General features: G+C 42.6%; 1 protein-coding gene across 4 annotated transcripts in view; it reads right to left on the reverse strand.

Moving 5' to 3' along the window:
- The window catches only part of SH3RF3 (SH3 domain containing ring finger 3), a 482,862-nt gene that overhangs the window by 60,423 nt on the left and 400,643 nt on the right, over positions 1-21,796 (reverse strand). For all 4 annotated transcript variants that reach the window (XM_055141388.1, XM_055141381.1, XM_055141374.1 and 1 more), the window contains 3 exons: positions 19,057-19,227; positions 16,954-17,192; positions 8,616-8,947 (listed from right to left, as the gene is read on the reverse strand). In XM_055141388.1, coding sequence (XP_054997363.1) covers positions 8,616-8,947; positions 16,954-17,192; positions 19,057-19,227 — 742 coding nt within the window. The remainder of the gene's footprint in view (positions 1-8,615; positions 8,948-16,953; positions 17,193-19,056; positions 19,228-21,796) is intronic.

Genomic DNA, 21,796 nt, shown 5'->3' on the forward strand with positions numbered 1-21,796 from the left:
GATTCTGAATGCCCATGAGATAATAGACACATTATATTTAGGACAATTTTGTCAAATTCATTAATAGAATGAGACTGTATGGATGCCCTGAACAATTCTTGAAAAATGAGTTCAAGATTCAAATGACCAACTTAGGGTATGTATAAATTATATGTATGTCTTATATCACTTGTGAAAGAAACTATTATATTCTGTAGCCCTGGAACTAAGACTTCTGAAAATTCAATGCAAAATTTGATCTTGCAAGTGGCTGAATTACCCAGATTGAATACCCAACCTTGCAGAGTGTATTGTTTCAGTGAGATAATTGGTAGGGAAAGAATGATATACTAAAATCATAAATAGATTTTGGTGAGGCTTGGGATATGGAGCCTCTAAATTCTGCTTTTTTTTTTGGTAGTAGAAGCTATCCTTTCACCCCTGTCCAAGGAGGCTAATCCTACTTTCTAAAGAATACATTACGGTCTCCTCTGGGTGAGTTGTCTGATGAGACACTGTAGTTTATATTCAGGACAACCCACCACTCTCTTTTCTTCAATACCAACAGACCCCAATGGGTAAAGTATGATCCAGCAAGAGGTATTTTACACTACAACTTTTTCAATTTATATGACTATAAATCTACCTGGGAAATGTGTGTATGTTGTAAAACTGTGGGATAATAGAAAAACAAAGTTAGATCAGGCTGAGTTACTGATATGAGACAAACAGAAATCTGGATTTAATATTATAGATTTGAGGGATTAGAAAGGGCTATAATCGGGTGGTGTCTGAAACACGGACCAGTAAAGTAGCATACAGTAAATGAGGTTGAAATGCCAAACCTGCCTTGTATACCACAGATTAAAGTGCTCAATAGCTTTTGGAGAAAGTGTTAAAATAGATATGTTGTAGGTATAATGGACAACAGAAGCAGCAATGAGAATAGTCTGACATATACAGACCTGCATGTCACTTGCATTGTATCACGCTGCCCTTCTGTTGGGGAACAGTTGTTTTCCAATGTGCCCAGACACGTTGTGCACTAGTTCCAGGCAGACATGGGGCTAAGGATGACTGACGCATGGAGAAACCACTCCGGAGACAGCTTATGGTGCTCATTTTATTGCCAAACACACATATATTTTATAGGGGGTCTCGGCTTCAGAGCATGTTCCAATCACATACAATTTAGCATTACTGACCTATCACCTTCCCAACTCTACTTTGCCCTGGCCCAATCCCCATTAGGGCTGAATGCTGCAGTTAGGAATGACTCCCTAAATGACAATTCTTGAGGGGTTGGGTGAGACTCAAAGGGATACCGGGTGCTTGTCAAATGCGCCCAGACACTCCCTGCTGGGTCACTCTATAGGGACAGGTCTTATCTGCTCTGCAGGGTCAGATCTTACCTGCTCTGGAGCCTGTTCCCATGCTCCACACCCCTAGAATAGAAATAGCTAGGGAGTAAACAAAACTCTAGTTTATTCTGCAAAGTGGAAGTTTACAAGCCTTGTGAACAATTTGAAACAATTATTAAAGTGAAAATCATTATGGTGCAATTAATTCTCAGATTTATTTATAGCTTAGAGACCCTGAGACCCTTCCATGAAAAAGTCGAATTCTCTTGAGGAAAAACTCCAGTAAATTCAATATATTACCAATAATTTATGCTCCCAGTATTTCTCTAGCAGTCCATGTTTTTTTAATACAGATGACATTAAATTGGAGAAAAGGAAATGAATATATCTTTCAGAGACTCTTGAAATATATTTGATATTAATTGACATTCATTGTAGAAGATCCAAAACATCATTGTGATCTACCAGCCAGAATAGAAATTTATGGGGCTGAGGTTATGTATGAAATTTTATTCTCTAATCAATCTATATTTTTTTCTTAAGTTCCAGAAAACACTATAAGAATATACATGATCTATAGCTGGCAAGATATTTACATTGGCTATTTTGTCCTATGAGGTCAGTTATCATTTATAACAGTCAAGGAGCACTAGAGCATGCTCACATTATGAAAAGAGTATATTGAAAGCAATGTTCATTCTTGAAGGAACCACAAAGATCAGTGATATCCATCAAGGAATTGAAGGATGTTGGGGGTGGTCATTCCTATAACACGAGTCAATGCTCCTATTAGGCCTATGCAGAAGATGAATGACAGAGTTTGACTGACTGTAAACTTAGCCAGGTAGTGACTTCAATTGGTAGCTGCTGTACCAGATGCGGATTCATTTGATAAAATAAACATATTCCCAGGTACCTGGTACAAAGTGACTCCCCACACCTACCTTTAAACTACAAAAGCAGTATTTTTTTCAGCTACAGATGTCAATCACATATCTCACTGTCCTACTCTCACAGTAAGTCAGTTCACTAAAACTGTGTCATGATTTATTTCACAGGAAACAGGATAACTTTTCACTTCCACAGATATTACATGGTCCACTGAATTGATGACCTTATCTGACTGAACCGAGTAAGCTGAGATTTATTGTATAATAGACTTATGACAGAGTCTGGCAAGCTACCCATGCCATATTTGATATGCCAAAAAACAGTAACAAGTCTCACAATGGAGACATTGCTAGTGCCCTTTTGAGCAAATCGATGATGACAGTGACAGTGTCAGTGACAGACTTATTAGTAAGATTACTTACTTATTTATCTACTTATTTGGGCTGGAGCGATAGCACAGTGGGTAGGGCGTTTGCCTTGCTCGCAGCCAACCCGGGTTTGATTCCTCTGCCCCTCTGGAGAGCTTGGCAAGCTACTGAAAGTATTGTGCCTGCACGGCAGAGCCTGGCAAGCTCCCCATGGCATTTTCGATATGCCAAAAACAGTAACAAGTATCACAATGGAGACATTAATGGTGTCTGCTTGAGTAAATAGATGAGCAATTGAGCAATGGGACGACAGTGCTACAGTGACAGTGATCGACTTATTTACATGTCAGAAGTAGAGAAATATAGAAATATAGCCAACAAAAATTAATAAGTTTTCTACCTCAGTGAAATTTCTAGAGAAAAAATAGTTGGGGATATTGATATATCCTTCATTAGGTGGAAGATTAGGTTATAGCACTATAACTTTAGCCCTTACTATAACACTATGGGATAGAGAAGGAACCCTTATGAGAGAGAGAGAGAGAGAGAGAGAGAGAGAGAGAGAGAGAGAGAGAGAGAGAGAGAGAGAGAGAAGGAAAGGGCCCACTATAGAGGCAGACTGGGGGTGGTGGCAGGAGGGAAAGAAGGGACAGGGGACATTGGTGCTAGGAAATGTGCACTGGTGGAGGGATTGGTATTGGATCATTGTATGACTGAAACCTGATCACGAACAGCTTTTAACTGAAAAAAAAAATTAAAAAGAAAATAAAGAAGAGAAACACTAATGGAAGTCTACATTTTAGAGGCAACATATTCCTGTTTTGGGTGTGTTACTCTGACCCACTTACTGAGTGGCCTGAAAAATTTCTAGCTGAGAACTAGAAAAGATATGAAAGAGGATAATATTCCCAAGTTGTAAGCTTCTCTACCACTTGGGCCATACAATCCACCAGATCAAATGATGTTTGAAGTCCATGAAAGTAGGAGAAAAACAAATTCACGTCAGTCTTTTCAAATAACTGTTCTCCCTCAGGAGAAAACATCTTTTGGCTTGTCAGTCGGTGTTATCAGAGACTAAACACCAAGTTACCATGCAACCTGACCTGCCATCATAAACAGGATTGCTATCTTACCCACTGAATCCTAATGACAGAGTTTACAGGGTACCTTACAATTAAGTGGCAGTGCTATAGGAATGGGTCCAAGCAGGCCATTAAGGCCCAAGCATCTTACATAAAGTGTTCCAAATATTAACTCTCCCTTCCTCTGCTAGAGCCATCCTTCTTTGAGCCTGCACCATGATTAAATGTCCGAAGAAAAAACTTGGAACCTAGTTTAAAGATGGTTCTGTACAATATGTAGACTCCATCTGAAATACTGCTGCAGTATATCCCTTTCCATAAAAGATAGTTATGAGAAAAATCTTCCTCATGAATATAAAGTTGAGCAGCACACATGTTTATTTCACTTAGAAAGAGCAAAGGTGTGAGTGAATACCAATATGTAGTCTGGGGATGATGGTTTAACTAAATCATAAATAACAGGATAGAAGCAACATGATTGGAAAATAGGTGAAAAGTAGGTCTCGGAAAATGGTATATGGAAAGATCTCCAGGATTGACCAAAAACATGTGGAAATATATTAATGCCCACTGAAGGCTGACATCAGCAGAGGAGGACTTTAATGACCAATTCTACAGATAACAGTTAAATTTTTTCCTCAGCTAATGTAGTTATTGAAATAGATGGCATTGGGTATGGGCCCAGTAACAGGTTATCATTCACCAAGGTCTTGGTTGTTCATCTTGAGTGCCCAGTATGCTAAGCAGAGAGACTGAACTGAGACGCTTATTTTTTTTTAAAAAAAGGCATTTCTGGGTTATCAGCCGAGAACATGTTGAAACATTTTCATCAGGTCTGGGCATGGGCAGCATTTTGTTTCCACTGGAGTAGATACTATGAATATGGATTTGTTTTCCCTTCATCAACACTTCTGCCCAAACTACTGCCATATTCACCATCAAGGGATTTTACACAGTGCTTACAGTACTGCTTCTGATGGGAATTACCTTCATTACAAATGGAATATGGGAATCGGCACGTGCCATTGGCATGCTTTTCTTTCATTCTGAAGACACTGGCTCAAAATCACCCTTTGAAAATATGGTTAAAGAATCACGCATGTTGCAATATCCTGGGGACTGATGTAAGAAGACTGTATACTCTAAATCAGCCCCTGATATGTGATCTGTTTCTCTCAATAGGCATGGGTTTAAGAATAAAGGCATGAATATGAGGGCCATTTAATACCTTACTGCAAACCACAACATCCAAAAGGAGAGAGAGAGCAAAAGGGAATGCCCTGCCACAGAGGCAGGGTGAGGGAAGGGGAGGATGGTGGGTGGGGGAGGTGGGAGGGATGCTGGGACCATTGGTGATGGAAAATGGGCACTGGTGGAGGGATGGGCCCTTGACCACTGTATAACTGAAATGCAAATGCAAGCATGAAAGTTTGTAAGTCTGTAACTGTACCTCACGGTAATTCACTAATAAAAAAATTAAAAATTAATAAATTCATACAGAACTCCATTCATAGTAAGACCCCTGATTTTCAGGAATAATAGTTTGGGCCACAAAACCTAGGTAAGAGTCATAACTGAAGGAAAAGAGAGTCTAGAATTAGCAGAAAGTGGACATCCCACAGCTGCTGCATGTAAATAATGGCCCAGCCTCACAGCTTCAACACTTATCTAAGAAGAGATGCCAAGCCAAGCCCATGAAACTCATGGATACACTGGTCATGGGCTGAAAATCCTGCAATACCCTTGGGAGAGGGGTGCTGTAAGTACCTGTCCAAAGCCCCTGTGGCCACACCCACCCCATGGCTGCCATGCAGATGGCCCAAATTCACTACTTCATGACTAATTTTGCACATATGCCAAGCCAACAAAATTTCCAGGTACTCTGGAATTTGAGATGAAAACTCTGGGGTATTCTCAGAGTGGAGATGGGTAGTCTACCCCCGACCCCCACATACTGCAGAAGCCTCAGCAGCCACGCCCATATCCCACAGCTGCCACCACGTAAACATGGCCCGACTTCACAGCACCATGCCCAACCTCTGAGGAGATGTAAACCAAGCCGCTGAAACTCATGGGTACACTGTCTTTGGGCTGAAAACTCTGGTCCCCCTCAAGAGGGGGCCAGGTTGAGAACTGTCCCAGTTCAACAGATCCTGGAGCTCCTGAAGAGCAGAATCCAAATCCCACAACACTGCCATTCCAGTAGGAGCACAGCAAAGTAGAAGAAAGTAGCACAGAAGCCAACTGAGCTCCATAAACAAACAAAACACAGAAGACTCAACTAGCAACAAACAGCTTAGCAAGCCCTTAGAAAATGTCTTTAATAACCACATTGTGAGATTTTAAATTTTTCACAAATTTCCTTTTACTAATTTTTCAATAAATCCACTTTGCCATTTTATCATAACAAGCAATATAAAATAAATTATTTTGTGCCTGCTATTGTTAGATCATTGTTTTGGCCAAGGCTCTTGTTCCTTCCAGGGCAATGCCTTATTTATAAAGGTCATGTTTGCTACATGGGTCTGGTCAATGCATCCCCTTCTGTGGCTGCGGGGGAGTCCAGTGTGGAGCCAGGAGGCAGGTGATTCAGACATTAGCCCATTCTAGCTCAGAGCTCTCTGTCAGCTACCACCCCAGATTTTCCTCTTACATGCCCCTGAAGTGACCCCAAACACTTTAAAGCAGAACTCGTGCAGAATGGAGGGATCACAGCAAATGAGGGCTGGAGTCAGAGATTGTGCGGGAGAGCAGAGTCCTTACGCAACCCAGTGCTCAGGCCAGGCAGCCTCTCTGTCTCAGGAACATCACTGACTGTGAGATGCTGGTTGAAAAGGTTCTTGGAGACTCTCAGAAGTTTCAGTAATCTATTATTTTATGAAGCTGAAATAACCTAATCCATAGTGTAACACTTAACTTTCTTTTGGCTTGTAAAATTTAAAAGTTATCTTAAGCCCTAGAAATGAAAATTGATGGGCAGCAGCTTTTTCATCTCTTTAGTTACAAATGTCCCCACATGCCCCCTATGAGCAAGTCACTCTTCAGGATGTTTATTAGGAACTCAGGGATTTTTGAAAGGGCTTTTAAGTCAGAAGTCCTTAGTACATACAGTAGTTTCCCCTCTTGACTTCCAACTGTGTGGTATGCACGCTGAGCTACTCTACTTAATTCTCAATATTCTGTTCAATCCACAAAAATGTTGGTTCAAATCCACTGAATCAGTTTTGTGAATGAATGGGTCATTTTCAAACATCGGTTTGAAAGACCACCTGCCCCGGAGACACCCGCCTTATGGAGCATGACGGGCAGTTGTGTTGAGTGATGGGCTCCTTGAACAGAACTCGGAAAACAGAACGGGAGAAGAGGCACAAAGACAACACAGGGAACAGAACTCAGAAGTACGAGGCTCCTGTGGCCTGGACTCTCGAGCGATGACCCTATCCAAGCCTTGGCTGACACCTCTAGCTCAAAGACTGTTTCAACAGGTGTAAAGGGTTCAAAAGAGTCATGAAATCAAACAAAACCAGAAGAAAAAGGAACTAACCCTCTCCTGCCCCAAGGCCAATAAGAGTGGCAGCCAGCAGCAGGTCTCAATCCACATGACTCAATTAACACAGGAGTCCCTGGGGGGTGACGCTCCCCAAAGCCAGGATGTTCACAGTGGCTTTCGAAGACAGGGGTATGAAAGCAGTGTAATGTGACAACACTCTTTTAAAAAATACAGATTACATCTGTTGAAGGATGTCATCAAGAGGGCATGGCTGCTGATAAACCCTGGAGTTGGACTTGGAAGATCCTTTCCTTCCTTATCTCTTCTGTTCTGTTAGTGACCATTTGCTCGCCTGTCCCATTTTAGTCATTTAAGGCACATAGCTCTGAGACCACCTGGAGTGTCCGTGACTGAATCCTGCTAAGGCATGGACATAAACTCTTAAGAATCCAGTGGACAAGGCAGGGATCTAATTGTTTTGCAGTGACCCAAAATAAGCCCCAGGTGTAAATCCCTTGTATATGAAACAGTATCCTAGACCCAGGCTAGCCCAGAGGGCTTCCTCTCACATTGGTCCTTTCTGTGAACAGGAGACTGTGATCTAACAACATGTACACAAACAATAAAGCTTTTTATATTGTGTTTAATTGATTATCACTGTATCTCATTTCATTTTAATCTTTTGAAAGCTCTGGTGAAGATTTTTCCCACTGCAATGGGAGTTCACTCAGTACTGCTGTGTAGCTCCTGAACCTAGGGCCTCGTAAACGCTCAAGTGCTCTCCACCTAAGCCATATCCCAGACAGCAAATATTTGAACATTTATGAACATACATTATTGTTCCATCATGTAACATTGAATAGAAATATGGGTTCTAATTCTGGCCAATCCAATGTCCATTTGAGGGCGACAGGGAAGCAAGTTCACTGGATTCAAATTTCATTTTGTAAACAAACCCAATTCCCTTCACAGCTAAACACTGAAGATGTCAAATCTAGGTGGGCATCCTAGCTGCCAAAAGCTGTGTGCTTGTGCAGGTGTGCCTCACGACATGGCACAGTGAGGGAGGGGCACTGAGCACACACTGTATGAGATCTGTACAGTTCTTTTGAAAACTGGTCCAAAGAATCTTGTTGTACAGAACTGAATACATTGCATGTGTTTTCTGACAGATGGAATGAACTCATCTTGTGGAGGGAATTTGCATGAAAACTACAGCTGGCCTGTGTCAGCCCTTCTCAGTTAGACCTAAGTCTTATCTAAATTCTACTTCAGCCACCATCTGCTTTGCTGCTGTAGCTGGTTGTCACATGCTTGGCATATCAAGAGCTGGTGCTTGGTGCCCACATTCAATACTTTGTTGTGAAAAATTGTGGTGGGTGTGCCACAGAGTCACGATCACCAGGAGGGTCAGGCCAGGGCTTTCCCAGGGTGGGTCACTTACCTTTTCACTTTTTTTCTCATCTGCTTTGCATCCTGTATTGGTGGGGCTGGATGTTGATGGGCCACTTATAGGAACCCCTCCAGTCTCCCCGAGGGTGGCTGCATTGGCATTGGGAGGGGTGATGGCTGATGCTGCTGATGTAAGTGGGATGATGAACCGGGGACCCGGGGCTCCAGCCAGTGTCTGCAAGGGGGGATGGTGGGTGTGCTGTGGGGACACCACAGAGTGAGGCCTGAGGCTGGCAGTGGCCAGGCAGGATGGAGAGTTCTGAGTGCGCAGGGGTGATACTGTGGCCGTTGGTCGATCCTGAGCCTGAGCTGAAGCGTGGGCAGCTAGAGCACAGTTTGGAGAGACAGCAGAGTTAGAAGGTTAGTTTTCGACCTGTAATGCAATCACAAAAACTCTCCCCAGCACTTACAGCATCTCCAAAATCTCTCCAGATCTAATTCCACTTCACAGGCAAAGAAACAAACTGAGAAACCCAGAATATTTCATCTTTCCCAAGCCTGGCCGTTGTGCTATATTGACCTCCTGGGCACAAGCTTCACTATCTTTCCCTAGAGTCCCATTAATGTGTGCGTGTTTCCAGCTTTTTATGAAGTCTTCTGACTGGTTTCCTTTGCCATGATAAACTAATGCACTCGGAAAACCCAATAAGATGCTCATAAAAATAAATTCTGTGTAAGAATTATAAAGAAGTTTCAAGAGTCCACAAGTTTTAGATCAGCATGTGAGCTGATGACTGTCAACAGTCACAGGACCAACTGCAGTCCTTCAGGAATTTGTTCCATGCTCCTGGGACTGACCTGTGAGTGAGGGCACAGGGCATGAGACACCGGCAGCAGAGGAATAAACCATGTCAAGGAGTCTGCAGGCAGACCTCAGCATGGCAGCCTGAGGTGGTGTCTGTTCAGCCACTCCACGACCATCTATCCAAATTGTTGCTTTACTTGTTCATTAAAACATGAGATTTTTTTATTTATAGAATGGAGTTTCATTTTTAAAAACACTAAGATGTTAGGGGTATCCGACAGAACATGCATATAAATTGTCATTTGTTAGATACAGTTCTCTTTAAATACAGTACTATAGGGGCTGGAGTGATAGCACAGCGGGTAGGGTGTTTTCTGAGAAAAACAATAGTTAAAGGAGTCATTGACAAGAATTTTTCTGTGTTGAGGATACAGGCACCGAGAACCAAGTGGCCTGAGGGTGCTAGTGAAAATAGACTCAAGCAGGAAAACTCCAAGACACATTGTGCAAAGACGACAAAACTTAAAGATAGAATATTGAAAGAAGTAAGATCAAAAAGGAATGAACAAACAAAAGAAAACCCATAAGGTTCACAGCAAGTTTGCCAACTGAAACCCTGAAATCCAGAAGGGAATGGAGGGGTAGAATATAGCGCTCAGTGAATACTCTATCCAGCTCGATTATCATTCAGATCATTTTTCTTCAGAAATATATAGAACTGAATGACAGGCAATAAATAGCTTAGGGAATTCATAGCCTTGAATCCAATCTTGCAAGCATGAAAGGAGCTTCTTTAACTCCTCAGCACGTGACACCGAGTATGGCATGCACTCAGTATGGTTTCCCTTTACTAATTAAAAAAGCTTAAGGAAGCAGCAGAGATAGTAGAGTGGGTATGGTGCCTGCCTTGGATATGGAGCAAATGAGTCTGACTCCCCAGCACCCTGTGGGGTTCCCTCGAGCACAGCCAGCCAGCAGTGACCCCTGAGTGCAGAGTCCGGAGTAAGCCCTGACACTGCTAGTGTGCCTCAGGAAAAAAAAAAAAAGCAAGTTTTGTTTATTCCAATCATGCTAAGGGATTGTATACATTTGCAATAAAAAATTAGTATTTCATTTATATTGAATATTATATACCTGATCAGGGTTGTTTGTTGATTTTTCTTATGATACTTAACCTATTAGTGCAGACACATAAGCAGTATCTATAATATTTTCTAACATTCAGCTAATATTACCTTTCATAGGATAAAGCACTTTATTTTACTTCTATAAGCCTAGTTAGTCTCCCATGTGTCTCTTTTAACTTTCCTCACCATAATAAAAATTTACATTTTATTTTTAGGATGTATAAATTTTATGTAAATTTTGATGTGTATTAGCATAGAATTATATTTAATATTAATTTTTAAAATGTTACACCTATAAAATAGCTATAATTTTTGAAAACATTACTTTGTAAATATATTGTTGATTTATAGTTTTGTAGAATATTGGGAGACTAGCTCTATATGTGTCATTCCTCCACAATTAAAAAACAGAGAGCAGGTGAGAGAGAGAGAAAGATTCATTCCAAATATGATATAAAAATAATCTCGTCATTGACCACCATCCAGATGGCATGTCCTTCTCACTGGAAGGGAGCATAACCTGATGCTCACCACAACCATGCTGCTGGGTTCCACGCCAGGCTGTTTCACTCAGGGCATCCCAGAGGGGGGCAGGTGAGACCATTCCCCACCTCAAGGGGCCCAGCCGGGCAGCCAAAACCCTCCAGAACTCAACCACCGCCCTGCTCATGGCCGCTCTCCACATGCTCGGGCCAAGCCTCACCAACGAGTGAACGTATACCTGGACAGTTCATAGGACATACCATACCCATACTCCAGGAGCACCTCACCCACACTTAATGGGGTTCAAAGTAGGAGACAACCAATCTTAGAGGAATTTTATTTTTTTACAGACTTATAGACGGTCTTAATGGCCCATATAAAATACAACAATCTTGACAATCTTTCCTCTAAGGATACTTTTTTGTTGTATTTTCAGCAGTTTTTCATAACAAACAATACAAAATATATTATTTCGGTTCTACTTTGGGGCAGGGTTTGGAGTTTGGGATGGAAACACCCAAAATATCATGGTGGGAAGGTGTAATGGTGGTGGGATTGGTGTTTGAATATTAAACGCAATCAAATACTGTTAACTACTTTACAAAATAATTTTTTAAAAAAGAAATACGTAAGGGAACAGCAAATTGTCATCATCAGAGCTGAAGACTGTCTACTGACTGATCTCGCAAGGTGGAGGTCTTTTGGGACACTGGTGATGGGAAGTGGCTCTCTGGTCAGGGTACAGTATTTGCGGTATAAGAATGATGTATCCATAAACAGTATGATTAACAGTATTACAAATCCCCGTATAATAAAGGATAAAATCATCCCTTTTGGGACACATGGAGGTGATTATGATAAACGAAATAAGCAATTAGACGTGAAAGATAGTTAAAAGATAGTTTCAATCACATAGTGACAACAAATAACTAAAACAAAGAAAAAAATCACAAAATTCACTTCTAAACACAGAGCAAATAACGTGTGTTCCTTTTCCCTGCGTGTTTCTGGTGGGTGAGGCAGGAGAGCGGCAGGCGTGAGGACAGGGTTCTTTTGGGTGATAGGAATGTGCTAGACTATGTCCCAGTATAAAGCTAGACATGAATTTTTTGGTGGTATGGTACACCTAAATAAGAAAATAAAGGTTTTACTATGTTAGGAAAGACAAAACAATACTCTATTTGCTTCACTTTTCCTCAGAGAAAAAAGGGAATTCTTTGACATCCTGTAAAGGAGCCATCCTGATTTACCTCAAGGTGCAGGTTTACCTCAAGGTGCTCACTCTCTTGCTTCCTGTTTTCACATACTGAGTGATGTCTGCTTTTTAGTGTACCACTGAAAAGGCCACAGAGCTTTTCACACGCTTTCACTTTCGTCCCTTCTCATCACAGAATACTACATTTTGCACATCTTTGAGGTCTAAAAATAAAATTTTAAGTTCAGAAAGACTGTCATTAAACTCCTTCTCCCTTGCCTTTGTTTCAGTCACACTAAATTCAATAGTCACCCGAGAGGGTTCTTCTAATTGCCATGCCTTTGCTCTCACTAGTGCCCCTCTAGAAAGTCCTAGTGTTTTACTTAGAGTTCCCACTGTCTTTTAAATATCAACGACACCTTGATTTAATACCAAGTACCTCATCTTAAAAAAATGCATGCTGAAGAGGAACAAACATGATAATCTCTCAGTATCTTTATTCCAAACCATAATGCCCAAGAAGAGAGAGAGAGAGAGGAGAGAGAGAGAGAGAGAGAGAGAGAGAGAGAGAGAGAGAGAGAGAGAGAGAGAGGAGAGAGAGAGAGAGAAAGACAGATAGACAGACAAACAGCAGGCAGGCAAACAGAGAGAAGGAAAGTGCCTGCCATAGAGACAGGCTGGGGTGGGAGTGGCGGGAGGGAGACTGGGGACACTGGTGGTGGAAAGTGTACACTGGTGGAAGGAGGAGTGTTGGAACACTGTGTGACTGAAACCCAACCCTGCACAGATCTGTTACTATGTACTCACAAGTGACTCAATTAAAAAAAAAACTATCCATAAACCACTTCTCTATTCCTTCCCAAATCTGAATATTTCTGACATATATTCTTAATACCCACATGTGTTATTCAAACTACTGTATTGCTTCACTTATTATCCTTTATAATTGGGAGTAGAAATGGGTTCAGTTGGGGACTTCCATACATTTCCAGAGCCTGCCATGCCTTTTATACTCTTGCCTCTAAGTACTTCCTTGAGTCTGTGTATATGTGGAAACTAGAATTTTACAAGAGCTCTGTCTCTATATTAATCAAATAGAACAAATGATACTGGATGCTATGACCAATGCAATTAAGCCTTTGTCAAACTGCCTGACTTGTGCTCAAGACAAGAACATTGATAAAATGCCTCTCAACCATCTGCGTTGGGATCTGCTGAAATGGGCAATTACTACTGCCAACAATCCATTACTTTTACTGTCAATAGTATTTTTTCTCTCTTTAAATGCAGGAAAAAATGGAAAATTCTGTGGGAATTCAGTGGCATTTAATTCACTGATATGACGTGGTAAGAGCCGTTTTTTAGCGTGGTGGTGATAGCAATTTTATAGAGATGAGTGTGAAGTTGGAATGTGCCCTGGAAGCTGTTTTCATCATCTTGTTTCTCACTCCTCCTATATATAAAATCAAACTGATAAAAGAAGCCTGTTACACTACAGTGGTTACTATGGTGACGGGAGACTGGCACACAGAGATGTGCTGTTCCAACTATGACTATTTATTGGATTCCGCTTGGTACTGCACAGAGGAGAAATGACAGGCAGGTCTTATTTTATCCATGAGTTACCCAAACACTGCTAGCAAGGCAGGTCATCAAGGGGTCATTATCATAGAATTCTGCACCAATAACCAAGGGCTGAGGTGAAGAGTAGAACTGTCTCACTTTCTGTGATGGTTCTCATGGAGCTGGTCCTTCGCGCTGGTGTGAGTGGAGGAGAGGGAAATGAATGTGGGCCCGAAACACCCTGGAAGCTCCAGTGCTTCCAGGACCAAGAGACCCATATTTGGGGGTACTTATGATCAAGTCATGGCACAGCAGTCAGGAGTCTTGGATGTTATTTGATCACAAAGATTATGTAATGGTTACATTCAGGGCTAGAAGTCATCAGTCCACACTGGCTAATGAACTGAACCCATGTCATTAGCAAGGCTGAAAAGGGGAGAGGTCTGGCACCAGGGAGTACCACTGTGGAGCTCTTTCAGTCCAACTACAGTGTCCAGGAGGGCAGAGTTACCCAAACACAGAGCTCACTATTGGTCACTGTTGCAAAAGATACAAGAAAATGCAATTTTCAAGTTACAGAAGTTCAACAATCTGAGCAATGCCAAGCACTGCACAGCCCAACCCCTATGTACACAGGCACCATCCAACAGGAGGCCATCATAGGACACCAGAAATCTACTTTCTCCCCACTGAAAACCCATTGAACACCAACCCACTGAAGTGATCCTAAACAGCTGGATGGGATTTTTTTTTGCCATCTTCTTCCCTAAAGGGGGCCTGCATGCTCCCTGAGTTCTTTTGAGCAGAAGTCATGCACAGAGATGCCTGTGAGGAGCAGGGCTGCCCAACCCGCAAGGCATCTTGACCAGCAGGGTCTGGTTCCTGCCACCTTCCTCCCGACAGAGGGAGCCACATACAGGGAGTGAGTCCACTTACGGACGCTGTGCCCTCACCTTCACAGGCATTCTGTCTTCCATAAACTAGCCCCCTTTTATGCTTTTCTAAGTCAGGGATGATGTTAGTACTCGAGTTATCAGTACCTGGACTTGGCTCCTCATACCCTCAGTATTTCCATCAGTACCATGTCAAAGTCATAATCTTTCTTTCTCTGAGTCTTCTCATCATTTTGCCCCCGGTCCAGAGCTCTGGCTCACCCTGCTTGAGCAGCGCCCTCACTTGGGCACAGCAGCTCCTTCTTAGGGAGACTGCCACTCTTGGGTCCCGAAAGGCCAACTTTCCAACTGTACCTGGGGACATTTGGTAACGTGTCCAATTGGCTTAAAATTTCCTTGGCATTCACTACCCTTAAGAAAGAATTAACCCCTTTGGCAGATACTTTGATGATTAATCGTTTGCATCATTATATTCCAATTCCCTCAGAGAAGCGTGAAATTAGAAGCTACTACTGCTGTAGAGTCCTCCACAGGGCCCTGAACACGGGTGCCACAAGCCAGAAAAAGGGGAAGGAGGAAGAAATATGTCTTCCTGAGGCCACTGTTCATGCTCTTTACTGAATTACTTGCAGCTGATAAAATAAGAATCAGTTCTATTACACTTGTGCAATTTCTTTTTTCCCCTCTAACTCCTGAGGACAACCTCTTTCCTTCTTTGTTGCCTTTCTTTAGAATTATTCTCTCATTCTTGGACCAGACTTTTCAGGAGCTGACCTCACTACTTTCTGAAACTTTCACCACCAGGATCTCCCCATCAGAAACCAAATCACACCTCCCCCCACATCAAACCACCCTCGGGGGCACCCATGATCCTGCCGCTGGGGCACTGTTTGCTGCCAGTTCAGTGTGTGGGAGCTGAGTACAGGGCCGGAATCACTGCTGGTGAAGAGACACTAAGACCACGTGGCTGTATTCTGAGACACTAGTGGTAGTGTCACTTCCAGGGATTCCTGCAAGGTTCCATATCACTTGTGTTGGCCTCAATATATGCTTTTGTGGGAAAGTGCAGGAAATGTCTCTGGAGTGAGTGGTGGGCAGGAACACCCCCTTATTCAGGGGCCTTTGTGTACAGTGGGGTGCTGTACAACTGTCGCACTCTTAGTCTGAATCTTTCTGGAGCATTTCCGTGGGTTTCATTCTGTTTTTCTAGATTGTTTAAAATCATATACTTTACTGCTAAAAGTGAAGCTATGCACTTTGTGATTCCTAAGACTCACTTTGAGAATGAGAGGAAAAATTATTATAAAATAAGGTTGGAAGGTGAGAGGAATTCCTTACCATTAAACGGCATTCAGAATTAAATGTAGCTGTTCCAGGTTTCTTTCACTACCCTACGACAAAGTCCTTAGCTCTCTATTTTGGAAGGTTACTGGGTGTGGGGTTGTGGGCATCCTTTTTTTTGTTTTTAGTTTTGGGGTCACAAACCTGGTAGTGCTCAGGGCTTAACACTGGATTTGCACTTAGGGACCACTCCTGGCAGGCTTGGGGGACTCTATAGGGTGCTGGAGCTTAAACCTGCTGGACTATCTATCTGGTTCCACCTAAGCCATGCTTACTAGGTCAAGACTGCTTCCAAAGGAGAAATCTGCAGTTTATTTCTACGTCTAAGATTCATTTTATAATTTCTTTGCCCTTGCACTATGCAGGCAACAACCTCTTCCCTTTCAATCCCACTGATAATAGTGGCCTAAAGGTGAAGGGTCAATGGCCATCATTCCTTCTGGCCTCAGAGCCTTACATAAGAAATAACCTGGAGCTGTGTTGCTTCACAAGATCTGTCCTGACAAACCTGCCTCTGTGGACACCTAGACAGGCCAGTACATTCGACACAAACTCTCCCATTGGGGTGTCCAGAGGCATTACCGTAACAATACTACCCATGCAGTCATCTTCCTACAAGAAAATGTCTGAGAAGCCAGTGGTTTTCAACTTCCAGTCAATGAGCTGGTGATTGACTCCAGAAATTTCCTGCTGTTCCATGAAAATGTTATTGCCCTTTAACTGAGAGTATGGTGACAACTCATAAACAGAAAAAAGATGAGAACCGCTGCTCCAGTGCATTTCAATCCAGCTGCCAGGAGAGTATAAGGTGATAAGCCATACACTTCCAGGTCAGCTGAATTTTATGGCTACTATAAACAAATGCAACATAGCCCTCTATAGATTGTTTGAAACCTGAGTTAAAATGTTTCCACCACTTTTTCCAGAAACGCCTCTTGTCAAGTTCTCCAGTGCAGTGAGGACCCTGGTGATCTGGTACATACCTGGAGAGATGGTGCTCCGGGCTTGGCTGGCTGCCAGCTGGGCTGAGTGCCGCAGACAAGTGCCCAACAGGGGGGAGGCCGGGTGCTGCTGGCCACTGAGGGCCAGACTGGACCTGGAGGCAGAAGCTGGGCTGCTCAGACTTCCACCACCTAAATGGATGGCTGTAGCCATCCCTTTGGCCAGTGGAGATCCTCCAACTGAATTATTCCTGGGGGGTGGACCCCCTCCTATGGGAACCCTAAGGAAATAAAGCAGAACCACTCTGAGTGGAGATGCAGCTAGAACCACATTGCACAGATCATTGATAAAGGCCCCATTTTACCTACTGTCCCTGAGAGATGAAGACTGGTGTCCAGGGGCAAATACACACAAAAATCCTAAATATGTTTCTATGAAGAGTTGGCACCCAGACCTTGGAAGCAGGGCAGTCTCTATAGAACCTTCATGAAGGCTAACTCTTACTATGAAATTTCCAGAAAGAGCAAAAGAACACTAAGAAGCAGAGGAATGTGCCCTCAGAAGTCACCAATTTAGACCAGAGACACCATCTGGAATCATTTAAACAAGCAGCGGTATATCATTAAAAGCACCGAGAAAGATGCCAACTCAGTCACATCTTCCCACAGACATGGATGCTCTGAGGAGTGGTGGGAAGCCACAACAAGGACCCGTGTCCCTCCTGAGAGAGCTACCTTCTCACTGCTACTGGTCTCATGAAAAGGGTTCAGAATGACCGTGCCTTTTTGAGGGATGTCAGGAACGTGCAACCTCATCCCAGAAACAGATGCACTTTTCATAAATGTTTCTGCATAAAACCTATTTGGAGTGTTAAATAAGTACAAAAGGAAACAAAACAATTTTGAAATGGACCTTAAGTCTTTTATCCAGCATGTATGTAATTTGCGCTAACCTCATGTATTAGCCATGGGGGTATGAGATATGGCAGAGTTCGAGGGTCCAGAGTCCAGAGTCAGGGGACCTGTTGATGCCTTTCAACAGAGTAAGAATGTCTCCCATTTGTTAAAGGGTTGAGGAAACACTGTCCCCTCTGGATCTCAGCTGTGAGACACTGGAACTCCTTGGTGGCAAAGAGCAAGAACTTGGGTCAAGGGACCCATGTCTGTGACTTGGTTCCATGGGTTAGGACTTCAATAGCATTAGAGCCCCTACAGCACTGAGTTAGGTCTTCTGTGAAACAGCTTTAAAAGAAAGAACCTTCTGGAGAAGAAGTGGGAAGTTCCCGACTATGAGATCATTAGCAGACCTTCCTTCCTTAGTTGCTCTGGTCTGCCCCTCCCATGGAACTCTGAACCAGCTAGCCACAACTAAAATTGTTTTTAAAAAACACATCTGTTATATATTGATCTCATTTTACACAAGCAAATAATTTTTTAATTGATTAAAGTAGGTTTACAAATTATGGGCTTTCTAGGAAGGACCATTGGCTGACATGAAGACTGAACTTATCTCCCATTCAGTGTAAGCCCTTGGTTCTTGGAAAGTGTGAATTAATCTAGACAACAGTAAAAGGTCTATTTAAATATCTATTTTATTTAATTTCTTTATTCGTCAGTGCTGCTCCAAAAGGGAGAGTCCTGATCTCTGAGAGTCCTGATCAAAGCCTGGACCTCTCATCTCCCTGAAAGATCCTCAGATGGCTCAGGAAAACATCTTTATAAAAAATGTTTTGTTGGATTTTCTGATTTTTAAAATAATATAACTTTTAAAATTATTACTCTCATAAGTTATGAAATAAAATAATATTTAAAAACAATAGAAATTTTTAAAAGGAAAGCACAAGTAAAAAGTTATCTACAATCAATACCACTAACATCCAGTAACTAATAGTGACTTTGGCGGTTTTTGCTTTACATGTGTACATGTATGAACTCACATTGTACAGACACATCTCACTAACCCCACTTAGTGTGCTAACCAAGCCTTGCTCACTCTGTCCCACCCAGGAGCCGGTATCTGCTCAGCAGAGCTCCAGAGCTGAGCCCTTAGTGCAGGGGTGTCCAAGATGTCTCTGTACTGTGTTAGGGCTGCCCAGGCCATAGATGACCTCATCAGTGAGGACAATGGAAAGGAACGTGACTTACCTGGAGACGGGTGTCACATAGTTGCCAGGGAACACTCCTGAGAGCCCAGTCCTCAGAGATGTGCCCTTAAACCAGCCATCCTGACACTTCTCAAGGACGCGGTACATCTCACCTTTGCGTAGTTCTAACTCATCATTCTTCTGGGGCTTGTAAGCATAGAGTGCCAGGTACCTGCAGGCAGAACAGAGCCAAAGTCACTGAGCGGAGGTCCGTGTGAAGTCATCTCTGGACGAGACCAACCTGAACAGAGTGCCTGTAAGGAAATGCACATGCCAATTTAATTTATTCTTTGTAATGAACTCCTGAGGCACTGGGGGACAGGGTACTTTAGTGGTATTCCAGAGAAGGGGCAATGCTTTCGAATGCTTAGAGCTTTATGGTCGCTCATAGCTTTGCACTGACCCAGGAAGCCAGTTACATGGTGCCACCTTCCCATCCCATGCTCAGTGAGGCCTGAGGGATGCTCTAGAATTAGGACTTAGTGTGAGGGCAAAACTGATGCCATGACAGACTGCCGCTAACATTATGTTTCAGCTAGGCCTCGGTTTCTGTTTCTCAAAGCAGGAGGTAAAATCCCAGTTGAGTAATGTGCCTAGATAAGGAATTGGGCAGTTGAATCTGGCCAGTCATGAGTGGTCGCCTCGCCCCCTGGAGAACCCCCAGACTGTTAATTGCTGACCACTGTTGTAATAGGGCCAATGCTAAAAGTAGACCACATAAATACCTTCTTAACACTGAATCCTATATAAACTGCTTGTGATTTGGAGTTGGGGTCCTTGTCAAGGACACTATATTGGGTTGAGATTTGGGCCCCAGCTCAAGCTAGCAATAAAGTTTCTTTGCTTTTGCATTATCATGTGTGGACTTTGTCTCTCTGCAATTGAGGATCCAAAATTCGGGCACAACATTAGCAGTAGAAGATTCTGGGATGTTAATATTTTGTTTTCCCATTTCCAATTTTAGGGAGAGCAGATTGAATTATGCAAGTCTAGGCTGAATGTTCTTCTCTGACCCTAAACTGGACCTGGTCTAACCAATTAGCCTGAGCTGAAAACAGTCCCAGACAGCACTTTTTAATAAGTTGGCAGTCAAATTAGGGGATTATTGGTCATATTATTTCTTGTAATATTTGCATCATGATTAATTATTTAATTTAATTTTTCTTTTAAATTATATTTTTTGTAGAATAGTTCAAACTGTCAAAGTTTTGATACAAAATACAAAGTTACTGCATAACTTCAACTTGCTTAAGCTTTATTTCAAGACAAGCTAAGAACATGGTGAAAATTCTAGCCTTTAGTAGAGAAATTTTGGTTTTGACTTAGCCTGGGGAACTTTATTCTGTAAAATATCTAGAACTGTATAGGGCTTGCAAAGTGCTTACAAAGTGCTCTGCTACTCTGGGATTGGTGGGATGGATGACTCAGAACAAATAGGGAGAAGTGTATTAAGTAATTATATCTGCTCATAATATTCAGGCAGAAATATTGTTGGGAGCTTCAGTTAAGGAAGGAATAAAAGATGAATTTTAATGATGGTCATCTCCTGGATATCGCTGCAGGGTTGACTATTCGTGGGCCATAGACTCTACAGGACATATGACTAGGACAGGCAGACCCTGGGAGGGACCTTCTTAGGGTATGAACACACAACAAGTCACGACAATACATTCCAGTATGAAAGAAGGCCTCCTAGGTGAAGAGATCTAGAGAAGAATATGGCAGAACTCAATGAGAACCCTTTAAATGAAAACACAAAATCACCCTTTTCCACGTCCTTAGCCCTGCATTGTGCAAGTCCCTTCACTTGCATTCCACAAAGGCCTATTCCTGTTTATTCCCTCTGTGTTCAGCTTTCCCTCCCCCTCTCCCCTTTCTGTGATAAAAGATTTCCTATTTCCTATCTTTAGTTCTTCCCTACTTGAAAATAAGAAAGATTTGGCCTTGGGAAGATAAACAAAATGTTTCATCATGGAGATCTGGGAAGAAAGATTCACATTTTCAGCCCAATGCTCAGGTGACAAAGAAAAAGGACCCACGTGGCATTCTTCTGTTTCATGTTTGATGGTTCTCAGGGAGCTTTTTGATGGTAACAGGAATTTCTACAAATGGAAAGGCCACATGAAAACACATTCATGCTATTAATGCCTCTTGCCCTATTACTGTTCAGAAACTCCCCTAGGGGTGGGGGCTTCCAAATGATACAAGCTCAGACAAAGGCAAGATTCAAAGAGAGAGTAGCTGGGACCCATCGTGGGAGGCCTGTGAACTGATAGAAATGAAGCACGATGTTTCAAGCCGGCACTCAAGGAACTGTAATTGAAGCATAAATCCTGTTTAAGTTTGCCTCATTTGGTCTCCTCACAGTGTGAGAACAATCTCTTTGATTCTGCAGCCAGTGAATACAGAGTGAACAGGAGTTAAATGCCAAGCTGGAAATAGTGGCTTCTGGGGCAGGGAGGATGCACATTGCTCGTCGGGAAGGGGGAAGCTATGATCTACCTTTGCTGCTTGCGAGTTGGGGGGCCACTGGCTCTCATATCTGACTTGCTCAGACTAATGGCCTCTGCTCCACAGCCACACTCTTCTCCTGTCACCCCGGGGGAGATTGGATCCTGGGGGTCTCAGCATGCTCTGCTCTCAGGGCTTCCAATGCTGGTTGCTGACTGAATACTTCTTTTAGTGGCTCAAGAAATGCTGACCACATAAAAAGCATGCCTTGCTGAAGCATTTAGATTCCT

The sequence above is a fragment of the Sorex araneus genome, chromosome 1 (genome assembly GCF_027595985.1).
Source record: "Sorex araneus isolate mSorAra2 chromosome 1, mSorAra2.pri, whole genome shotgun sequence".
NCBI classification, from domain to species: domain Eukaryota; kingdom Metazoa; phylum Chordata; class Mammalia; order Eulipotyphla; family Soricidae; genus Sorex; species Sorex araneus.